At 34.8% G+C, this 19046-nt stretch overlaps 1 protein-coding gene across 1 annotated transcript; it reads right to left on the bottom strand.

Moving 5' to 3' along the window:
* Positions 1 to 1308: 1308 nt before the first annotated feature.
* LOC128207573 (probable ATP-dependent RNA helicase DDX28) lies at positions 1309 to 17914 on the bottom strand. The gene is made up of 15 exons (XM_052910600.1): positions 17856 to 17914; positions 15908 to 15993; positions 13406 to 13669; positions 12851 to 12967; positions 11364 to 11421; positions 10459 to 10604; positions 9080 to 9151; positions 8276 to 8348; positions 7730 to 7836; positions 6855 to 6977; positions 5350 to 5446; positions 4213 to 4358; positions 3610 to 3702; positions 2943 to 3095; positions 1309 to 1662 (listed from the first exon to the last, which is right to left on the bottom strand). The coding sequence occupies exons 2-15, from the start codon at positions 15983 to 15985 to the stop codon at positions 1561 to 1563; spliced, it is 1629 nt and encodes a 542-aa protein (XP_052766560.1). The 5' UTR covers positions 15986 to 15993; positions 17856 to 17914; the 3' UTR covers positions 1309 to 1560.
* Between the last annotated feature and the right edge of the window lie 1132 nt (positions 17915 to 19046).

Raw genomic sequence — 19046 nt, 5'->3', positions numbered from 1 at the left:
CATAAAATAGTTTCGGACAAGATTTTTGAAAGATTTGACTTGGTGACCTAATTTCTTATCACATGTAACCCAGTTTAAAATATGTCGAAGAGTTCATCAAGGAAAACATTCTGATCAAGTTTAATGAATATAAGACCATACATATTGCCTCTTATGTGTATCAAAGAATTTTCTAATATTTGACCTAGTGACCTAATTTTTGACCCCATGTAACCCACTTTTTTAAGTGGTCCATATTTTTTCAAGGGGTACATCATGACTAATTTTGAACATAACTTGACCAATCATTACCATGATATGGTTCTGGACAAGATTTTTTCTAAGATTTGACCTAGTGACCTAATTTTTGATCATATGTGACCCAGTTTTATTTACAACCAAGAGTTCAACAAGGAAAACATTCTGATAAAGTTTCATGAATATTTGACCATGTATAATGCCTCGAGTATGTTCAAAAGATTTTTCTAAGATTTTACCTAGTGACCTTGTTTTGACCCCATGACCCACTTTTAAAACAGGTCAAGATATGATCAAGGGGAACATTCTGACTAAGTTTGAACATTTTCTGATCAATGCCTACCAAGATATGGTACCGGACGGACGGAATGACGGACGGACAACGCCAAAACAATATCCCCCTCCCGAAATCTTTGATTCAGTGGGGAATAATAAATTGTAATGGTACCTTGTAAGTTGAAACCTTCCGCTAATTATGGGTAAGTTGGTATTTAGAATAAATTTAGAGAAAACAACACATGGCTGTTATCAATTGCACACTGTCTATCACATTTTATCCGAAAAGTCCAAAAAATCAACAGCATTTTTTTGACAATATCAGATATAGTTGATACTCTCCAGGGGAGTTGAGCTGAAATTATGACCGACTATATGTCAAATGGGCAAACTACCAATCATGATTATAGGAAGTGTACTTCTTTACATACCGTGTCTCAGTTGAGCGATTCAGGGCCATCATAGCCCTCTTGTTTACTAAGCTCACAGCCGAACATAATCAAACAAACACTTAGTTTTACAGAGAAACCTAGGTGTTTGGTGCTTACTTATTTATCAATGAAACTCCATGAAGTTTACCAATACTGCAAGTAAACCTGTTATTTTAAATTTTGAACAAGCGCGCCTTAATGAATCAGTAAGCCTAGTCAAGCCCCATGTGTTTGATTTTCATGAAAGTAAATTGACCCAATCAACTCAATAATACAGCCAGGAATGTTTCTATAGAAGTCTACCCAGGAAATTTTGTCCAACAGTGACAGTCACACAAATAAATTGCAATAATACTTGAACAAAGGTATTTCCATGAGTTTAATACAGCAAACATACATGTACAAGTATTTGTAATCACGGGTTCCTTTTTTTAATCAATGTCTGGGCTTGCCTTGCTTCTTGTGGTTTTCGTTTTCTAAAGCACATTTTCCATGCTGAAAGTCAGTTATTTTGTCACAGGCCCAAAATGTCAGGATTAGCAAGAACACATTTAAATTTGGAATCACAGGTCAAATATTTTTTCTACAATTCATAAGAAGTTAAATAGTCTGTGTATCACAAGTCGAGGCCTTTTTTCTGCATGTTAACACGCCCCTCTAACTTTCGTTTGATGTTTGCATTCACGTTGTGTAACTCTGATTTCTGTCTGGCCGCCACCTATAAACCAATAAATATTTCTGTTCACTGATAATTGCATGAGATATCTTATGGTTTTATATATAGCATTAAGCCCAAACAAAATTGCCCTATCTTGTTTTTGAAACAAATGAAAAATATAGTGTGTATACCACGTGATAAATATCATCAAAAATACTATGTCGGAAGGCAACATTTTCCTTCGAATGAAGACTTTAAACCAAAATAACTTAACTAATTCTTCACCATTTCAAATGAATAATAGCGCAGTCTACGCCGCTTATGGAGCCCAACTTTGGTCATTTACCAGAGTTTGATTGAGAATTTAGTTTCTTAAAACACTTCCAACAAACCTTTTCACAAAACGACCGTCTGACAGGGCATTATCAAAATATTAGTTTGAAACAGGCATGTTGAAGCGTTTGATGAAACTAAGCACATTATCAGTAATCCAGTAATGAAACAAAGGCTGGGCTCTTTAAGCAGCATAAATTGCCCTTTGTTTCATTTAAAATGGTTAAGTTAAATAGAAGTTATCTCTATTTTAAGTCTTCATTCGAAGAAAAATATTGCCTTTCGACGTAGCATTTATGACGTAATTTATCGTGTGGTATACACACACTGTTTACATTACATTACAATAAAGCAAAAATCCTCAACTCTCAAGTTTTTAAAAAAATAACTTCTCATCTTAAAACATTGCAGCCAATTGTTTAGAATTGGATAAGTTAGCCACAGGTTATTGGATATTTTCACTTCAAGGCAATTTGATTGGGCAACAGTAATACATGGATAACTATTGACCAATCAATAAACATTTTGGCTAACTTTAACCAAACCAAAGAATAAACCAGTTTTATACAATGGCTGCTGATTGTTATCGACTAGTTTTTGCAAACAAATGTGTCGTCTGTCAGGAGCGACCATGATTTCTCTAGTACATGTATCGGGTCAAAGGTCAGTCACCATGACCATGACCCTTAATCAATAGGATTCATCTGCTGACCCTGTACATCACATACCAAGTTTGAAGTCATCAAGTCATTAAAAAGTTGTTTATCTGAATAAAACTGTGATGCTGCGGACAACACTGCCAAACAACAAAGTAATCCCTAGGTGTATGCCATGCTTTATAGCTGACTAAAGTATCATCCCAAAACAAAAAAATCAGTAAATCTAGACAAATCCAGCACCTTTTTAATTATCCATGAAAGGCCACGACTTTTTTTCACAATTCTAGAGCAATGAAAAATTGCTTAAACATCAAAGTACAAAAGAGATTATAAATCGTAAGGACTTACTTCAATCTTCCACACAAGGTCGACCTCAAAGGGCTGGCAGATGAAGCTGGTCACGTGACCGGTATTTTTTCCTCCCACCCGTCCAACACGTCCCGCTCGATGGATGTAGTCGGACAGGAAGTGAGGGAACTCGAAGTTGACCACATGATCCACCTTCAACAGGAAATTGTAAGCCTAATCTTACATCAATATGTATAGGTGTTTTTTTAATGCAATCTAAGGCTTTTAAAATACTCAAACCCCAGCAGGTTCAGAGGGGATTTTCCCTCTCTGAACACCCACTAAGGCGCTGCTCAGGAACTAAAGGGGTTCGAATAAAAGGGTGTAAAATGGTTAAAACTCCTTTTGAATTTTGAAGGTAATTATGTCAATTCAAGGTACTTGCGCGTGTTTTTGATGTAAAATTATTCTTAACAACTGTTTTTAAGGGAACAATATTCTGCAGTTAAAAGCTTTCAATCCTAATGTCAGGATTACCGGAAATCATAAACTTTAAATCCCCTGAGTAATATGTCAGGTCATATAATAGTTAAACAAATATCCTCAAAACCATTTTCCCAAGACTTTCAAAATGTATTTATCATCTAAAACGACTCTTCATAATACCGTTACCATGCCAACTGCTTCAAACAAATTTTCTTGACTGAAACCATTCACCCAGACTCACCGCCCGTGTGTCTATTCCCCTGGACAGGATGTCGGTACAGAGGAGAATGTTGTTTTCACCGCGGTGAAAAGACTCCAGGGCTGACTGTCGATCCTATGGTAGAAAATACAAAGGTTAAGGAAATAAGGCCTTTTCATCAACATGTATACCACAAAATTTCTTTAGAGGAGGAATTTTCTCAAAACGTAAACCTCATATTACCAATAGAACATATTACAGCCTAAATCAGATAGACTTTATTTAAGCTGACAAATAAGCTTACTATTTTTGAAATATATATTATTACAGCTTAAAATAATTTTGTATTTGATTTATTTTGATGCATCAAAACAGCGGCTAAGGGGCCTTTAATTCATTATGCATGCTTGATATACATCTAATATCTGAATCAATCATTTACACAATACTGTTTACACCTCACCAGAGTTTACAAAACCCATCTGACTCGCCAGCAAAGTCTTGTAAAATTTGAATGAGTCTGGTAAAATTTGAATGAATCTGGTAAAAAATCGTCAAGTCCTCTATAAAGTACAAAAAGTGTTGATAATGTGTTTTTCTTCTGATAAAAGCTGCAAGTCTTTCACGATGGCTACGACCACCCACCTTCACAGATTCTTCCTTGGAGACACAAAGGTTTTTCAGCCCGACCTCCGTCAGTGTCTGACTGAGCCAGTAGCAACAACGCGTCGAGTTAACGAACACCATGTAATTCACGTCAGGCTTACGTTTCAACATCTCCACCAGTGTTGCTGAAAAATGATTGGTCAAAGTTATAACGTAAGGCCTGTTTTTCTTAATTGAAAAATGGGGCCAGGGCTCTGAGAAAGGGGATTTTAGTGTTATTATTGCAAAAAATGGGGTATATTAAGTTGACGGAAAAAAAGAGATATTTTGCAAATTGATAAAAAAAAGTTTAATGCCAAATTGATGAAATATACATGTATCAAAGCACAATACACAATGTAGTGTCAATAATTAATAAAAAAAAACAACTAACATTTAACCTGCAATTGTGTTTCATAGGTGATTTTTTTTTACAAAAAATTGGTGAAAAAGTATATTCATTGTCCAAGGGAATGGGGCCTTATATTGGCCTCAAAATTCGCCCAAACATATCCCAGGACGTCAAACTTTTTAATACTCTAGTGGGCAATGAGAGCTGAAAATCTGACGACATTGAATTTCAGTTGTAACATACAAAATTTAATGATTATCATTATGGAATTTCCCTTTAATAATATTCATATTTAGGTGACTTCAATATGCATGGTTTGATATGTATTTTGTGTATACTTTATTTTACATAAAAAATGATGATACCATCTTGAAACAGATATTTTATTATATTTTTTATACTGAATTTAACTAGTGTTATACCTTTTCACATTATGTCCTTAATAAATACAATTATAATAGGATGAATTAGGTATTTAGCGCTATTAATCATTAAAAAGAGTTTCATGATGAAAATCAAATATCATGTATGTACATGAATTTGAGGTCATTAAATACGTCATCAAAATGAGTCTTGTAACAATTAAAAAAATGTTTTATAACTTCTGTTTTATAACCACAAATGTAATATTCACTCTGTATGTGTAATTCATTGTAATAAAGGTAACAACTTTCTTTCACACTTGTAATCAAGAATTATTTAATATAATTTCTGCTTGAAGCCCTTATTTAACCCTTCAATAAGTGTCCATCCCTCACCATCCCCCCATAAGAAAGCAAACCTACGCAGTTTATCCTTGGACTTCATCTTCATGAATTTCTGAGGTACGTGAGGCATCAGCTGATGTAGGCCACTGGTCTTTACTTTCTCCATTGAGTCAAACTGCAAGCAAAATCTTAGAAGTGTACATGTACTTGTTCATCATTGCTGAAAATTGTAAGATTGAGAACATGCATCATCAGATACCCACTGCAGACCCATTACGTGGTTCTACATTCATCAGCTGTGGGGGTTTCTTTCACATTTCATCAGTTAAAGGGACTTGACACCAGATGTTCTAAAAATCATCAAATACAGTATTTCCTCAAAACAAGCATAGAATTGCCAATGCGAGCTAGTAGAAGGCCAATAATACATCACTTTACATGGTTAAAATAATAAACGCAACAATCGTGTTGCTGTCTCATCTGAGTTTCCCCTTTTAAAATAGCACATAATGGTTTCCCAATTTAAATCATATCTGTTTATGAGTACAGATAAATATACTGCTGCTATCTAATCAAATCACTCATATCCTTAGATATGCCTCAGTGATTCCATTCAGTCTATTGGTCAGTTATTTTTACCGTCCAATCAAAACACTTGGATTTTACTCTTACCCCCAAGTAAGATGTAACTTGGTTCCTGAATTTAATTATTACTTCATAATAACTGAATACATTTGAATAAGACATTTCTTTATTGAAATCAATTCCTGTTTTTGTACAGTTCATACATGCCATATTTTCTGGAGACCATTCAGAGGGATTTGTTCAAAAGGCTGAAAATTCAGGGGGATTTTGGTTGTATTCAGGGGGATTTTTTTAGCAGGTCTAAGTTGGCGAAATTTTAAAGTATTTTTAGACGCAAGTACGAAAAAATGTATTCACATATAGTTTGCTTTGAAAACCTCTTAACTTTTTCATTATACAGAATTATTTTATGTCATGATTTATCATATTCTTATGATACACTGTCATGTCATACTGTAATGCACTTGCAGAACAAAATATGTCATTGGAAAAATATGTTTTCAAGACAATTAAATTAAATTTACCTTCCTCCAAAGTCTTTTAAAAAATTGTGCTTAATTCTATCAGCTTGATGACTTTCAGACAATAAGAGAATAGAATAAATATTATTAATTTCTTCCTTCCAAAATAGTAATATTTCTTTGCCTTTGATAATTACTACAAATTAATTGATCACTTGTTGTAAAAGTTTCCTTTTGGCATTTCACCCTTGTGGAGTTGTTTTTTTTAGTTTTTCAGTTTCACTCACATACTGTGGTTTCACTTACTTTGTCATTATTGCCTGATGTAAAAAAAAATATTTTTTTTATAAATTCCGGGGGATTTTTATCTCCTGCCGGGAGACCGGGGGATGAATCGAAATTCCGGGGGATTTTTCCCCCCGCCGGGGGATATGGCATGTATGGTACAGTTCCATATCATTAAGCCTATCAAAGGTATACAAGCCTGCATTGTGTGGTGTAGGAATTAGCTTTTAATTGACATAAAAATAAACATACAGGTAATACATCCCCGACTGTCTGCTCCAGTCCCTGTGGGTAGGTGGCGCTCACCAGAGTGACCTGGACACCCTCACTCACGTAACCACTGTCCCCCAGCTCTGTTCCACTGCCACCTCCAACCTGTGTATAAACAAGGTACATGTAAATATAACCGCACAGCAGACCCATAGATACATGTATGTGAAGCTAGTACAGATGGCCATTTAAGGAATGAATTGCGGGCTTGATGTCATTATCGGGGTATGAACGCAATTGGGCTGGTCAAAGTGTGTGGAGTCCGAAGGACGCCACGCGTAGTTTGACCAGCCCAATTGCGTTCATACCCCGATTCATTACTTATATTTACACCAATAATTCATTATTTCATTCAATAATTGTTAAAAAAATACTTCATTTCATTTAAGAAAACATTTAAGTAACTCTTTCCTACCCATTCTGTAAATAGAACGACCCGACTGTAACCGGAAGCATTTTTTCAAATGACATCACAATAACACGGGAAAAGATCAGCCACTTGAACTCACTTTTAAACGTAAAATTCCAACAATTTAGACAACTATTCATTTAAAATTTAAAAAAATAATACTTTCTAAAAAGTTGATTTAAATTTTACGGGACCTGCTAATACAATAAAAACAATAACAGTATCAATATTTTTCATGTATATTGTTATGCAATGAATTGCCATCCGAACATATCTGAAGATGTTGCGTTCATCGATTGATGAACGCAATTGCCGAAAGGCAGTTTATTTAAGGAATGGAAGTAGGAGGGGGAGGGCTCGAGTTGTCAGATCTATGTAAAGTCAGATCAATGTAAATGCAAAATAACACAGGTAAATCACATCCCTGTTTATAAGTATTATTGCACACCTGTAAGCGGCGGAGGACAGCAAGGGTGTCGTTACTAAAGCTGTCATCCAACAATGTGTCAGCCTCATCTACGACCAGCGATGTCAACCTCGACACATCAATGCCACCTGGGTTATTTAAATATTACTCTATTATGACACAACACATGCAAACAACAAATGCTTCATTGAATTTAAATCCTGCCTTTTTAAAGTAAACACAGTGTAATACAACAGGTGGACACATTTGCCGGTTCTCTGGCTAAAACAGTAGTTGGCGCACTCGCTTTTCACTAAGGCTTCCTGGGTTTTATTCCCCAACAGAGTGCATGTGAGTTCGCAACTCAGGACAACACATTCAGGAAATATCTCAAACAAGTATGATTAATACAATGTTGTAATAATTTGTTTTACATATCATTGCTAATAAAAGATAACATTTTTGTAATATGAACACAACAATGTGTCAGCCTCATCTACGTCACAAATCTACAATGCATCTGACACAAATCTACAAGCATTCCTTTAAAACAAAAACATATGAATCTACATGTATGTGGCCAGTTACCTGATGCAATAAGCTTCTGAACTTTATATGGATTGCCAATCAAAATGTCAACCTTGGTATTTTCTGTCTTCAACTGCAATAAAAATTTGAAATTCAATTTATTTTTACTGAATTCCTTATGATATTGTCCTAGTGAAACTGTCTATAATATTATTTTGTGATATTATCAACTTATATAAATTACTATGTTGACACAGTATTATTCACAAATTCAAAAAGGAAAAGGAAACATAACTCCATCAGAAAATAGTGGTGTGTAACCAAAGTCGCACATGATGTGTATTTTAAGGTGTTTAACATGTGAACCTAGTACTAGAAAATATATAAATCTATGGACCCTTTCATGAGTCCAGACATAATCAACAGACAAACAGAATGACCAACATGCTCACTCATTTATTCCCCAACCCCAATGTTTTCCCCAACCCCAATGTTTTAATAAGGTAATATTACGATATAATATCTCTCCAAAGGTTTAGACTCTGGCACTAGAATAGTTCCATAATTCATACATTTTTACCGTAAATCACTGTGTATAGCACACACTTTTCCATCCAGAATTCCCATAAAAATATTTATTGCGTCTTATCTATAGTGTTAGGCTTTCGACTTTTCTTTTAAGTCTATTACAAGCCGAAATTGGTTTTGTTAATAGAGAGATAAATGGAAGAAAAGGAATTCAGAAAGGAAATATAGTTCCTATTAATTCCCAAACAGGCATAGATTCTGTTCATTTTATAATGAGTAAAAAAAAATATGATACAAGATGCCATAAACATAAGTAAAAACATGTATGTTCCCCACCTGGCGAATGGTGTCCTGCCTCAAGGCAACAGGAACAAGACCAGTGTATTGTTCCATGGACTCACAAACCTCCTGTAAATCAGAAAATATGCATGAACAAGTATACGGTGAACTGCTTGAACAAATTTTTTACCCAATAAAACACATTAGGTTTATGTTGGAGTTCAATTTTAACAAACTAGTTTTTAACCCCATGTGACCCACTTTTTCAGTTTACTTAGGTCACAGCCCACAGTTTGAACACAAGTTGACCAATCAATACCAATATTTGGTTCTATAAGATTTGACCTAGTTTGCACATAATAAGATCAATCATTCAAATGATATGGTTCCAGACAAAAATTCTAAGATTTGACCAAGTGACCTTATGTTTGATCACATGTGAAGTTTAAGTTATAGTAGACTTTATCAGGATTGTGATTGACCTGGCAGCTGAAGGGCTGAAACCATTTCGGCCATGGGTTCTTATGGCACTTTTGGGGTCAAAAGCACACTGCCTTAGAAGAAAAACTGGCTTTTTAGAAGCTCTTTTGAGGGTTTTTCTGACTTGAAATTTAAAGCACACAGGAATATCAACTCTAACAACCAAAAGCATTCTAGTATCTTTTTTAATCAGCTAAAATGAAAAAATAAAAAAAAATTGGAGGGGGGGGGTGTCCATGGGGCATTAGATCCGCGGAATTCCGCGAATCCGCGGACAAATCACATCCCTGCTTTATATAATGCCTCTAGTGTGTTTCAAACACTTAAACTTGTGACTAAGTTTATGACACACTTAAATAACAGGTTGGGACTTGATCAAAGGGAACATTCTGATCAAGTTTAAACATAATCTAACCAGTTACCAATCCCTACAAAGATATGGTCCTGATAATATGACTTCAGACAAAAAAACTAAGATTCAACCTAGTGACCTATTTTCAATAAAATATGACCCAGTTTAAAATTTGTACAAGCTTTAAAGGGAAACCTCCAATGAATGTTTGATGAATATTAGACTTAATTTAATGCCTGTAGATTGTTCCAGTTAGATTTGATCTATGGACCTGATGTGAACATTCTGACCAAGTTTTAACATGATCTGATCCCTACCAAGATATGGTTCTGGATAAACAAAGGGATGGATGGACAACATAAACAATATCCCCCTCCCTTTTAGTTCAGCGAGGGGGGGAGGGGAGGGATAACAAGTAAACCTTCGTAGAAAAATAGTTTGACTAAAATATACTTTATGAAACGATAAAATTATGTTGGTGCATTCTTATTTAACTGCTAAATTTAAACAACAACTCAAAACCTATAAGTAAATTCAGACATAATTTCAATATGGTGTAATTATATATAAAATTGATCAATTGTATTTATTTGTACACAATTACCTTGACTTGTTTCACAAGTTCCCGGGAGGGTACCATCACAATACATAACGGGGCGTTTGTCATACTCTCATCATACTGTCCCGCCTTCTTCAGCTTCAGAATATTGTGAAATAGTGGTAAAAGGTAGGCTAGTGTCTTCCCGCTTCCTAATGTGTAATAATACGCATACAAGAAAATTATGATGCATCAATTTTTCGAGACATTATTTACGATTTCCATTCATCAAAACCCAGGAGCTCAGGTCAATTGAAAACCCTGATATTACAGTGTTTTTTGGTCCTTTCAAAGGGGCAGAATATTGGTCCCATTCCCATAGCTATTAAGTGTATGTCTATTTTTCCAATTCGCAAGAAAAAAGTTAAATATCATTTTCTATCCTGAAAAGGAAGAGTTAACATGTTGACTGGCAAATCAGTAATAAAACAAAGTGCCAGTTTTCTAAATTTTACCAAATTGTATGGATTTTAGATTTGCATGAAATTTATCAAATCGATGTAAAATGCCAATGGTTATTGTCTCATTTTTGAGAAGGACTCTTTGCCCAATCTAGCTGGAAACTAAAAAGGCCCCTATCTCATGAACACTTGTGCCAAGTTATTTGAAAATCACTCTAGGCATGGCAATGTTACAGTCAAAACATGAAGTACAAGGCATTTTGAACAATGACCTTTAAGTGCGACCTTGTGTCTTGTACGTTACAGTCTGTCTTGCCATGTTTAGCATTAAATTACAGCCCAAACACTATTGTTCCTGTCGCAGGCCCGCACACCATAACTCCCTACATGTACTGTTTCTCTGTATATCAAACTAAATCTCATTTTTCATATAAATTTGAGACGAATAAAACTCGAAATCTGCGTAAGACTCTCACCCCTCAAATTGTTTATAGAAAACCTTGTACTCACCTGTTTCAGAAGCACAGACTGCATGCTTTCCTTCTTTAACCACTGGTATTAGTCGAGCCTGTAAATAGTATTAGTAATCATGATAAGTCACTTTTAGCATGACATTTGGTTGTGTTAAAATTAGATCATCAACTTGCACAAATGGTTTGACTATTTCATTCACTTATAAAATCAAATCTACTGAATTATTATTTTCATCATGACTTTTTTAATAACGTGTTAAAGTCTACTTTAGAAATAAATTTAATTTCATTGAAAATGATAGAAAGATAATGCACACTATTTCATATTCCTATTCTTTTAAAGGGACTCACCCAGAGAAAAATTTGTCCCCACTTTAATGAACAAAATCTAAACAGCAACTGGCACACACTCATTTAGACAGAATTTGGACAATTTAAAGGGACTAGACACCAGATTGTCCCAAAATCAGCAAATACATTATTTCCTCAAAACAAGCCTAGAAATGTCAGTACCAGCTAGTATGAGGCCGATTTTACCTCATTTTATTATGATTTAAAAAATTTTTGTCCCTGTCCGAGCTGAATTTACCCGTTTAAAATAGCGCATTAAGGTTTCCAAGTTTACAGTGTGTAAATTTACCATGTGAAGGTCATGTGATCAGTGCAGATATATCTACTGAGGCTATTTTTAAATTTACTGGTATTTACATGGTAGAAAAAAACAGTCAATTTTGAAGTGGAAAATTATAGAAATGCGCAAAAATTGCGAAGGATAGATGTGATACATCAGTAAGTAAGATTCAATGCATTGTATACAAGGTTCAAATTTATGTCAGCTATTGACAATTTTCTTTTCTTTTTAGTAATTGTATCATTTAAATTATTATACTTTTTTCAGCACAAAATAGCATAATCTGACAGAGTTTAAATAGTTATTTACGATGGAGCTTTACTTCAGCCAAATTTTGCGTTAATGGAAACCAGTGATTTAAGACTGCTGACAAAAGAGCAGATCACAGTTTTTCATACTTGCGTTCGAAAATTTATGTTTTATTGCTTAAAATGTTATTAATGCTTTAAAAACATGAGTGTTTCAGCACTTTTCCATTCCATTGTGATCTGTTCTTTTGTGATATATCTTATATGACTGAATTGAATGCATTGATGCCAAAGTACACTGATTCTGAGAAAAAAAGGTTAAATAAAGACAACACTGTTAATCTGTGAGAGTGCAGCTTTAATAAAACGTGAACAAGTCTCTTTAAAACCATCTAAAGGTCTGGATACTCAGCCATGAAAAACTGTTTTAAAACCTTGTAAGTTTTACACGTGAACCACAAATTGCTGCATTTGGTATACAAAATTACTCCTTTGGCGAATATCCAGTCAACCGGTGAAGTCAAAACTTCCCCTTTAGATTCAAAATTTGGTTAAAGTCACACTTGGGGATGTGACATGGTCAACCCATAATGCAACCATAACTAAGTGCAGGCAGACCCTAATGATTTCAACAACAACATGTACCTGTACTTGAGTCGGTGCTGTTATCTTATGTGCTTCAAGGAACTGAAGAAGCCTGTCGTCAAGCTGCAGGTCGGTGAAACTCCCCATGCCATCCCCGCCTGTACGCATTGCAGGGTTCTGAAAGTTTGGAATGACATTTGTATAATTACTTAGAAGAATACGCTGACACAGAATATGATAAAATGCACAAGATAAAATTTAAATATAAAGTTGTCAATATAAGATACTTTACGATTTATCCCAAGCACTCTTACGCAGGGATCGGTTAACAACTCAGATATCTTATTGAAACAGGGGCATGGGGATGTATTCATTAAGCATTTCAGTGGAAAAATTCAACTATAGGAATAATTTCCTATTTTATTTCTTAAATTCTTCTGATTTTTCATGAGATTAATTCATATTAGTTCTTAATTTAAATAATGGTCTCACATAGTTTCATACTTTTATTGTAAGGACAGTGTAAGAATTCTTAAAATTTTGATTAGAAAAAGAGACAATTTTTAAGTTGAAAAAAACATCTTAAAGCTCTTTAAGAATACGAGTCCTGATTACCGATGCATGTGAGAGAAGGGTAAAATAGTCTGCTCCACTGTTTCTGTGTTTCCAGCCATGAGAAGCCAGTTTCTTCGCGTCAAATACATCAAACTTCTGTCCCTTGTAAAACTGGAATTCCCGTCTCTTTGACGTGATCACGAGACTGGTGAGTTTCTCTCGGGATTTCCTCGCCTTCTCTTTTTCCTTTCTCAGGTTGTGTCTATGCAGTTTTTCTATCATTGGTTGTGGAACTGTAATGCGTGGAAACTCTGCTTGGTCAGTCTGCAAAAAAGGAAGAGTATTATGCACCAGCCAATTATAACCACGACCCCCCCCCCAGGTCCGGGGGTATACCGGTGATAGTCGGGGAAAAGGGCCGTGTTTTAGCTTTCCAGGTGGCCCCGCAGGGCTGGGTGACCGTGGTGGTTTTGTCTTTGCGCCATATTTAGCGGAGATTGGGCCTTATATAAGAGTCTTTAGGGTGCAGGGGCATTTGGCCGGGGTTTTACCATCAGTTCGTCCCTGCAGGGCATTTTACCCGGGGTTGGCTGGACCGAAATTCAAAGTCCCTGCTATTCCCCGGACCTGGGGGGGCCGTGGTTACAATTGACTGGTGCATTTAGGACTGTCTTTTGAAAAATTTCTACTCCAACCTCCGAGCAAACGAATATCATTTTTCCCAAAATTTTGGTTATATCCCCAACATAGTCTCCAAAAATTTAAACTTTGAAAAAATTATTAGATATCAAATGTAAAAAAGATCATTTATTTAGCATTGACACTACATTCTGTACTGTGTTTTTATGCATGTATAAATCATCAATTTGCATTAGAACACATTTTTGTCTCTCAACTTGCAAAATTCCCATTTTTAGCAAAAATAATGCTAAATGGGCCTTTCTCAGGGCCTCCAAATGGAGAAAGACAGCATTTGTATTGATAAAACATTTTATTTAAAATGTATTTTTTACTTCTTTGATTTAAAATTTCATAAATAAATTGTATAAATAGCAGAATTTGACACAAATGTTAGTCCAGTGTCCAAAACTTCTATTTTTTGGCAGAGTTGCCCAGATTTCGGATGTCGGAGTCTGCCAGATTCCTAGTTCAGACAAAAGAAGACAGTAACAATGAATGCTATTTAAACTGAGTAATATTCCTATGAGCTCCTGAAATTTTCAAAGACTATTTTGAAGCTTGTCAATTGGTTTTCTTCATTTGTGGACTCCTCCACTTTGGCTCAGACTCCTTTAAATTTATGATTTCCGGGTAGTCTGACAGACTCCAGCACAAATGGCTGATCAATGTCTTAAAATATGTGTAAGCAGTACAAGCAAGCACATACATTTGGATCATAAATTTATCATAGCAAATAACAAGTGCTATTGTGCAAAAGACAATGCCAGCAGTTTCTTTTTTAAATGAAACAAGGGGCATAACTGGACAATTGTTTAAGCAAGAGTAATGGGCCTAGCTGTAAATGTACATCTTGTCTCTGCATGTACTTTAAATTCTGCTATCCAATGCATCCTTGTCAAATCCGATATTCACCAGCGACTGTGCAATGACATTTTTCACTTTCAACTTTCAGTTTCATTTTCAAGTTTCGGAAAATACAACAAAATGTTCCGATGTTTATATTGCCAATATTCCTATAAGTTCTTTAAAATAAATGGCAAAGCAATTCAAAGTTGTAAAATAGAACCTTACTGCACTGAACACTGACAACGAATTAACTTTGTCCAACAGTTCTCCTTTCACTTTGATTAAATTTGTCAGGAAGTAAACGGGCAGCTGTTTCCTGCGCATTTAACTTTTGTAGAATGATAATTTTCTGTCCGCATTAAAACATAAATTGCTTTCTTTTTATTGGCTAATAAATAAAATATATTTAAACGAAAAAAATAGAATATCAATATTCATATTGCATTGTTGATTTTCATAACCATTGTAGTTGTCGAAAACTGCCGACGTTATACGTTCATTAACATAATGAGCGGAGTTAATGACGTCATAGAGTTTGACTGCTGCTAACAGACACAGCTACTGGTTAGAAACTGATCGATAATTACTTGTCACATCGGGCGTTAATTAATTTTGACATGTGTTTATGTTCATTGATTATATAAACAAACATTCAGCATGTGGCTTGAGCCCTGAATCGCCCAGCAGTTAGTTTTTTATCATCATAAATTTCGGTGAATCAGACTTTGCCGTTGTCAAGGCGACTTAGTCACTCCAGTCGCCTTGAATGACGCATCCTTAAATAATAAGGCTTTGCGTATAAAAAAAACATGATGAGTTACGCATTGTTTAATTGACATGTTGTTTTTTATAAATCACATATGGAAAAAACGGTAGCACAGTTGGGCTAGTTTCTGTGGAAAATCGGTAGCCCCAGCTGAAATTTGGTAGCCTCAGGTTATCAGGCTACCGCGAATTTCGAACGCTGCTATGACTTTTCACAATACAACGATATTCTTAAAAAAAACCAGACAACTTATAAAGAATTTTGTTTACATATCTTCCATATTGTCTGATGAATGCTGCCACACAGCTGTTGTTGTGGAGAAACCGTATTTTACACCAGGACAGCATTGTGAAACCTGCAATAAATCAAAGAGTGCATGCATGTTATTCCATTTCAGTATATTAGCATATTAAATACTGCAATAGCATATGACATGTACGTGAAAAACATGCATAAGCTTCATCCACATATGATCTGATAGTAGTGTAGGGATTATCATGTAGGCCAATTCATTGCAAATAAAAGATATTCTTAGACTGAAACTGATACAGGAGCTACCCCTGAATCCACTAGGGCAGGTGTCAATATGGTTGCCATATACAGGGTTCCCGCTGGCGATCGCCATTGTCGCCATTTGCGACAAAATCGCAAAAGTGGCGACACCTTTTCAAATTTGGCGAATTTATGGCGACAACGATTTTTTTCTAAAATATTTTCTTTAAATGACATAAGTGGTGCCCATGCGGCCTGCATGATAATCGATTCTGTCTCTGTCATAAATCAAGCGCATCTGCTTGTGTGACAACAAAAATTAATCCGATAATTAGGGCAAGCAGTCACGTCCCAGTCGACATCCTTTAACTGTTATGTCTCTCATTAGCAAACAAGGTTAATATTTAGCTCAACAGCTTTGTTGTTGCATAATTATCGTGTTAGTTTTAAAAATGCAAATCATGGAATTTTATGTTGTCGGAAAGTCACGTGATATGCAAATTTCGTAATGACGCTTACGCGCTAAAAATAGATTTGCTTTCGGTTTTGTCGCAATTTGTAGTTGCTATAAATGCAGCATTCTAAGGGTTCAAAAAGAAACAGAAATCATTGGGTATGCTTACAAATAATTAGAATTAAACCCCAATCGATAAGGCTTCTAATAAGTTGGCTTGGGTAAAGAGTAGGTAGACGAATTTCTATTAGGAAAGTTATGGCACTGGTTTGACAATGTATATTTCTTAGAGTTTCCATTTATTTTGAATTTATCTCATCAATTCTTAATTGTAATCTTTAATGCTATGACACTGTTGTATGCAGGCAATAGACTGAAATCAACATATTGATGTTTATGTCACATTTTTTGCAATATTTTCATATTTTTTTATTTATACTAGTCCATATACAGTATTTTGTCAATAGAATAAGAATTTGCTAATATCTTGTGCTTCTTTTACAACAAAATGCCACATTTTTGCACGATATTGTGCTTATTAAATGCAATTTAAGGCTCTTCAAATGCTTAAACCCCATGAGCTTCAGGGGGCTTCGCCCCCTTGGCCCCCACAAGGACGCTGCCCTGGACCCGTAAGGGGGCCTTTCGCGGCCCCCTTAACCCCCGCGAAAAAGTGGCGACAACTTTTTAGAACCCTGATATAGCAAGCTGACATGTGTTGAAACTATCTGGTAAACAGGTGTTTTTCTTCAATGTCTTGCTCTTATAAACATATAATAATTTTGCATAGGTTACATATTCATACATTTAGCACTATAGGTGAATTATCCAGGAGTTTAAACCAGCATCAGCCTTTGACTTAACTAGAGCATAATGAGTGAAAAATAATCATCACAGACTCACTACAAATACAGTAATTGGCGAAGTTCACATGTTTTAAATTTATATCTTAATAACTGGTTATATCTTAATAACTGGTTAAAGTTTCAACAGCATGCATTTCAGTCTCCATTCCTACTGAAGAAACAATTGAGGATAAATGCTTATTTTAGTTTCGTAATTGATATATATGTGAACAAGATTTTGTGTAAAGAGACTATATTATTAATTTATTGCGCAACCCATCTTCTAGGCTAGTCGCGAAATAAGGTGACATATACGATTTTAACCTTAATGAACAGGAACACATACACAACCGTAAGGGAACAAACTGCTAATAATGTATCAGGTATTCATGCGAAAATTTATAAGTGCTGGCAAACAGTCTTTACCTGAAAACCCCAAAATGTCAGTATGATTCGTCTTGATATTTTCTTTATCATCAAATTTGCAAAAGTGGATCTTTGTCAAAACGGCATGTCATTTATAACCGGTTTGTATTAGTCTAGTACCCTGCGTTATTTGGAGAAAGGAGAATGAGGCTTCCAATCTAGTATTTATGTTAGATATAATTTATTACAAAGTATACTATTCCCAGGAAATGTAAATCAAGGTTTAAGTGTCCGTGACATATGATTTTCATACGATAGGCTATATTACATGTTGTCATATTTGCAGTGAACAATGAATGACCTATGTCTTTATATGAACTTTATCTGTCCTATGACATACATATTTGAGATAATACATTTCCTTTGCTCAGCTGGACGAGATCTCTTTCGGTTTACGGCATACTGGGTGAGTACCTAAATCGGAACAGTACCTTAAAATGGAACATTGTGTTTTTGAATATAAATATTTACAAATGATTTTATTGTAAAACATAAATATTATTGAGCATGTCTGAAGTCATGGAACATAGTGTTTTGGAATATAAATATTTACAAATGATTTTATTGTAAAACATAAAAATTATTGAGCATGTCTGAAGTCATGGAACATAGTGTTTTTGAATATAAATATTTACAAATGATTTTATTGTAAAACATAAATATTATTGAGCATGTCTGAAGTCATGGAACATAGTGTTTTGGAATATAAATATTTACAAATGATTTTATTGTAAAACATAAATATTATTGAGCATGTCGGAAGTCATGGAACATAGTGTTTTGGAATATAAATATTTACAAATGATTTTATTGTAAAACATAAATATTATTGAGCATGTCGGAAGTCATGGAACATAGTGTTTTGGAATATAAATATTTACAAATGATTTTATTGTAAAACATAAATATTATTGAGCATGTCGGAAGTCATGGAACATAGTGTTTTTGAATATAAATATTTACAAATGATTTAATTGTAAAACATAAATATTATTAGGCATGTCTGAAGTCAAAATTTACTTTCACAAAATCAGTTATCATTACACAAGTGAAAATGCTCATTTTACACACGTACGTTTCTTATTAATTAATGGTTTTCCCTATATAAGATGTGGTTGAAAAGTTCGTTCATTTTACAAAATAATGAAGGATTCAATTTCTCACTTGTAGAAGCGTACGGATTAGACCTTC

Source organism: Mya arenaria, chromosome 11 (assembly GCF_026914265.1).
Source record: "Mya arenaria isolate MELC-2E11 chromosome 11, ASM2691426v1".
Classification (NCBI taxonomy): Eukaryota; Metazoa; Mollusca; class Bivalvia; order Myida; family Myidae; genus Mya; species Mya arenaria.
The sequence above is the reverse complement of the archived record's forward strand: the minus strand, read 5'-3'. Positions and strand labels throughout refer to the sequence as shown.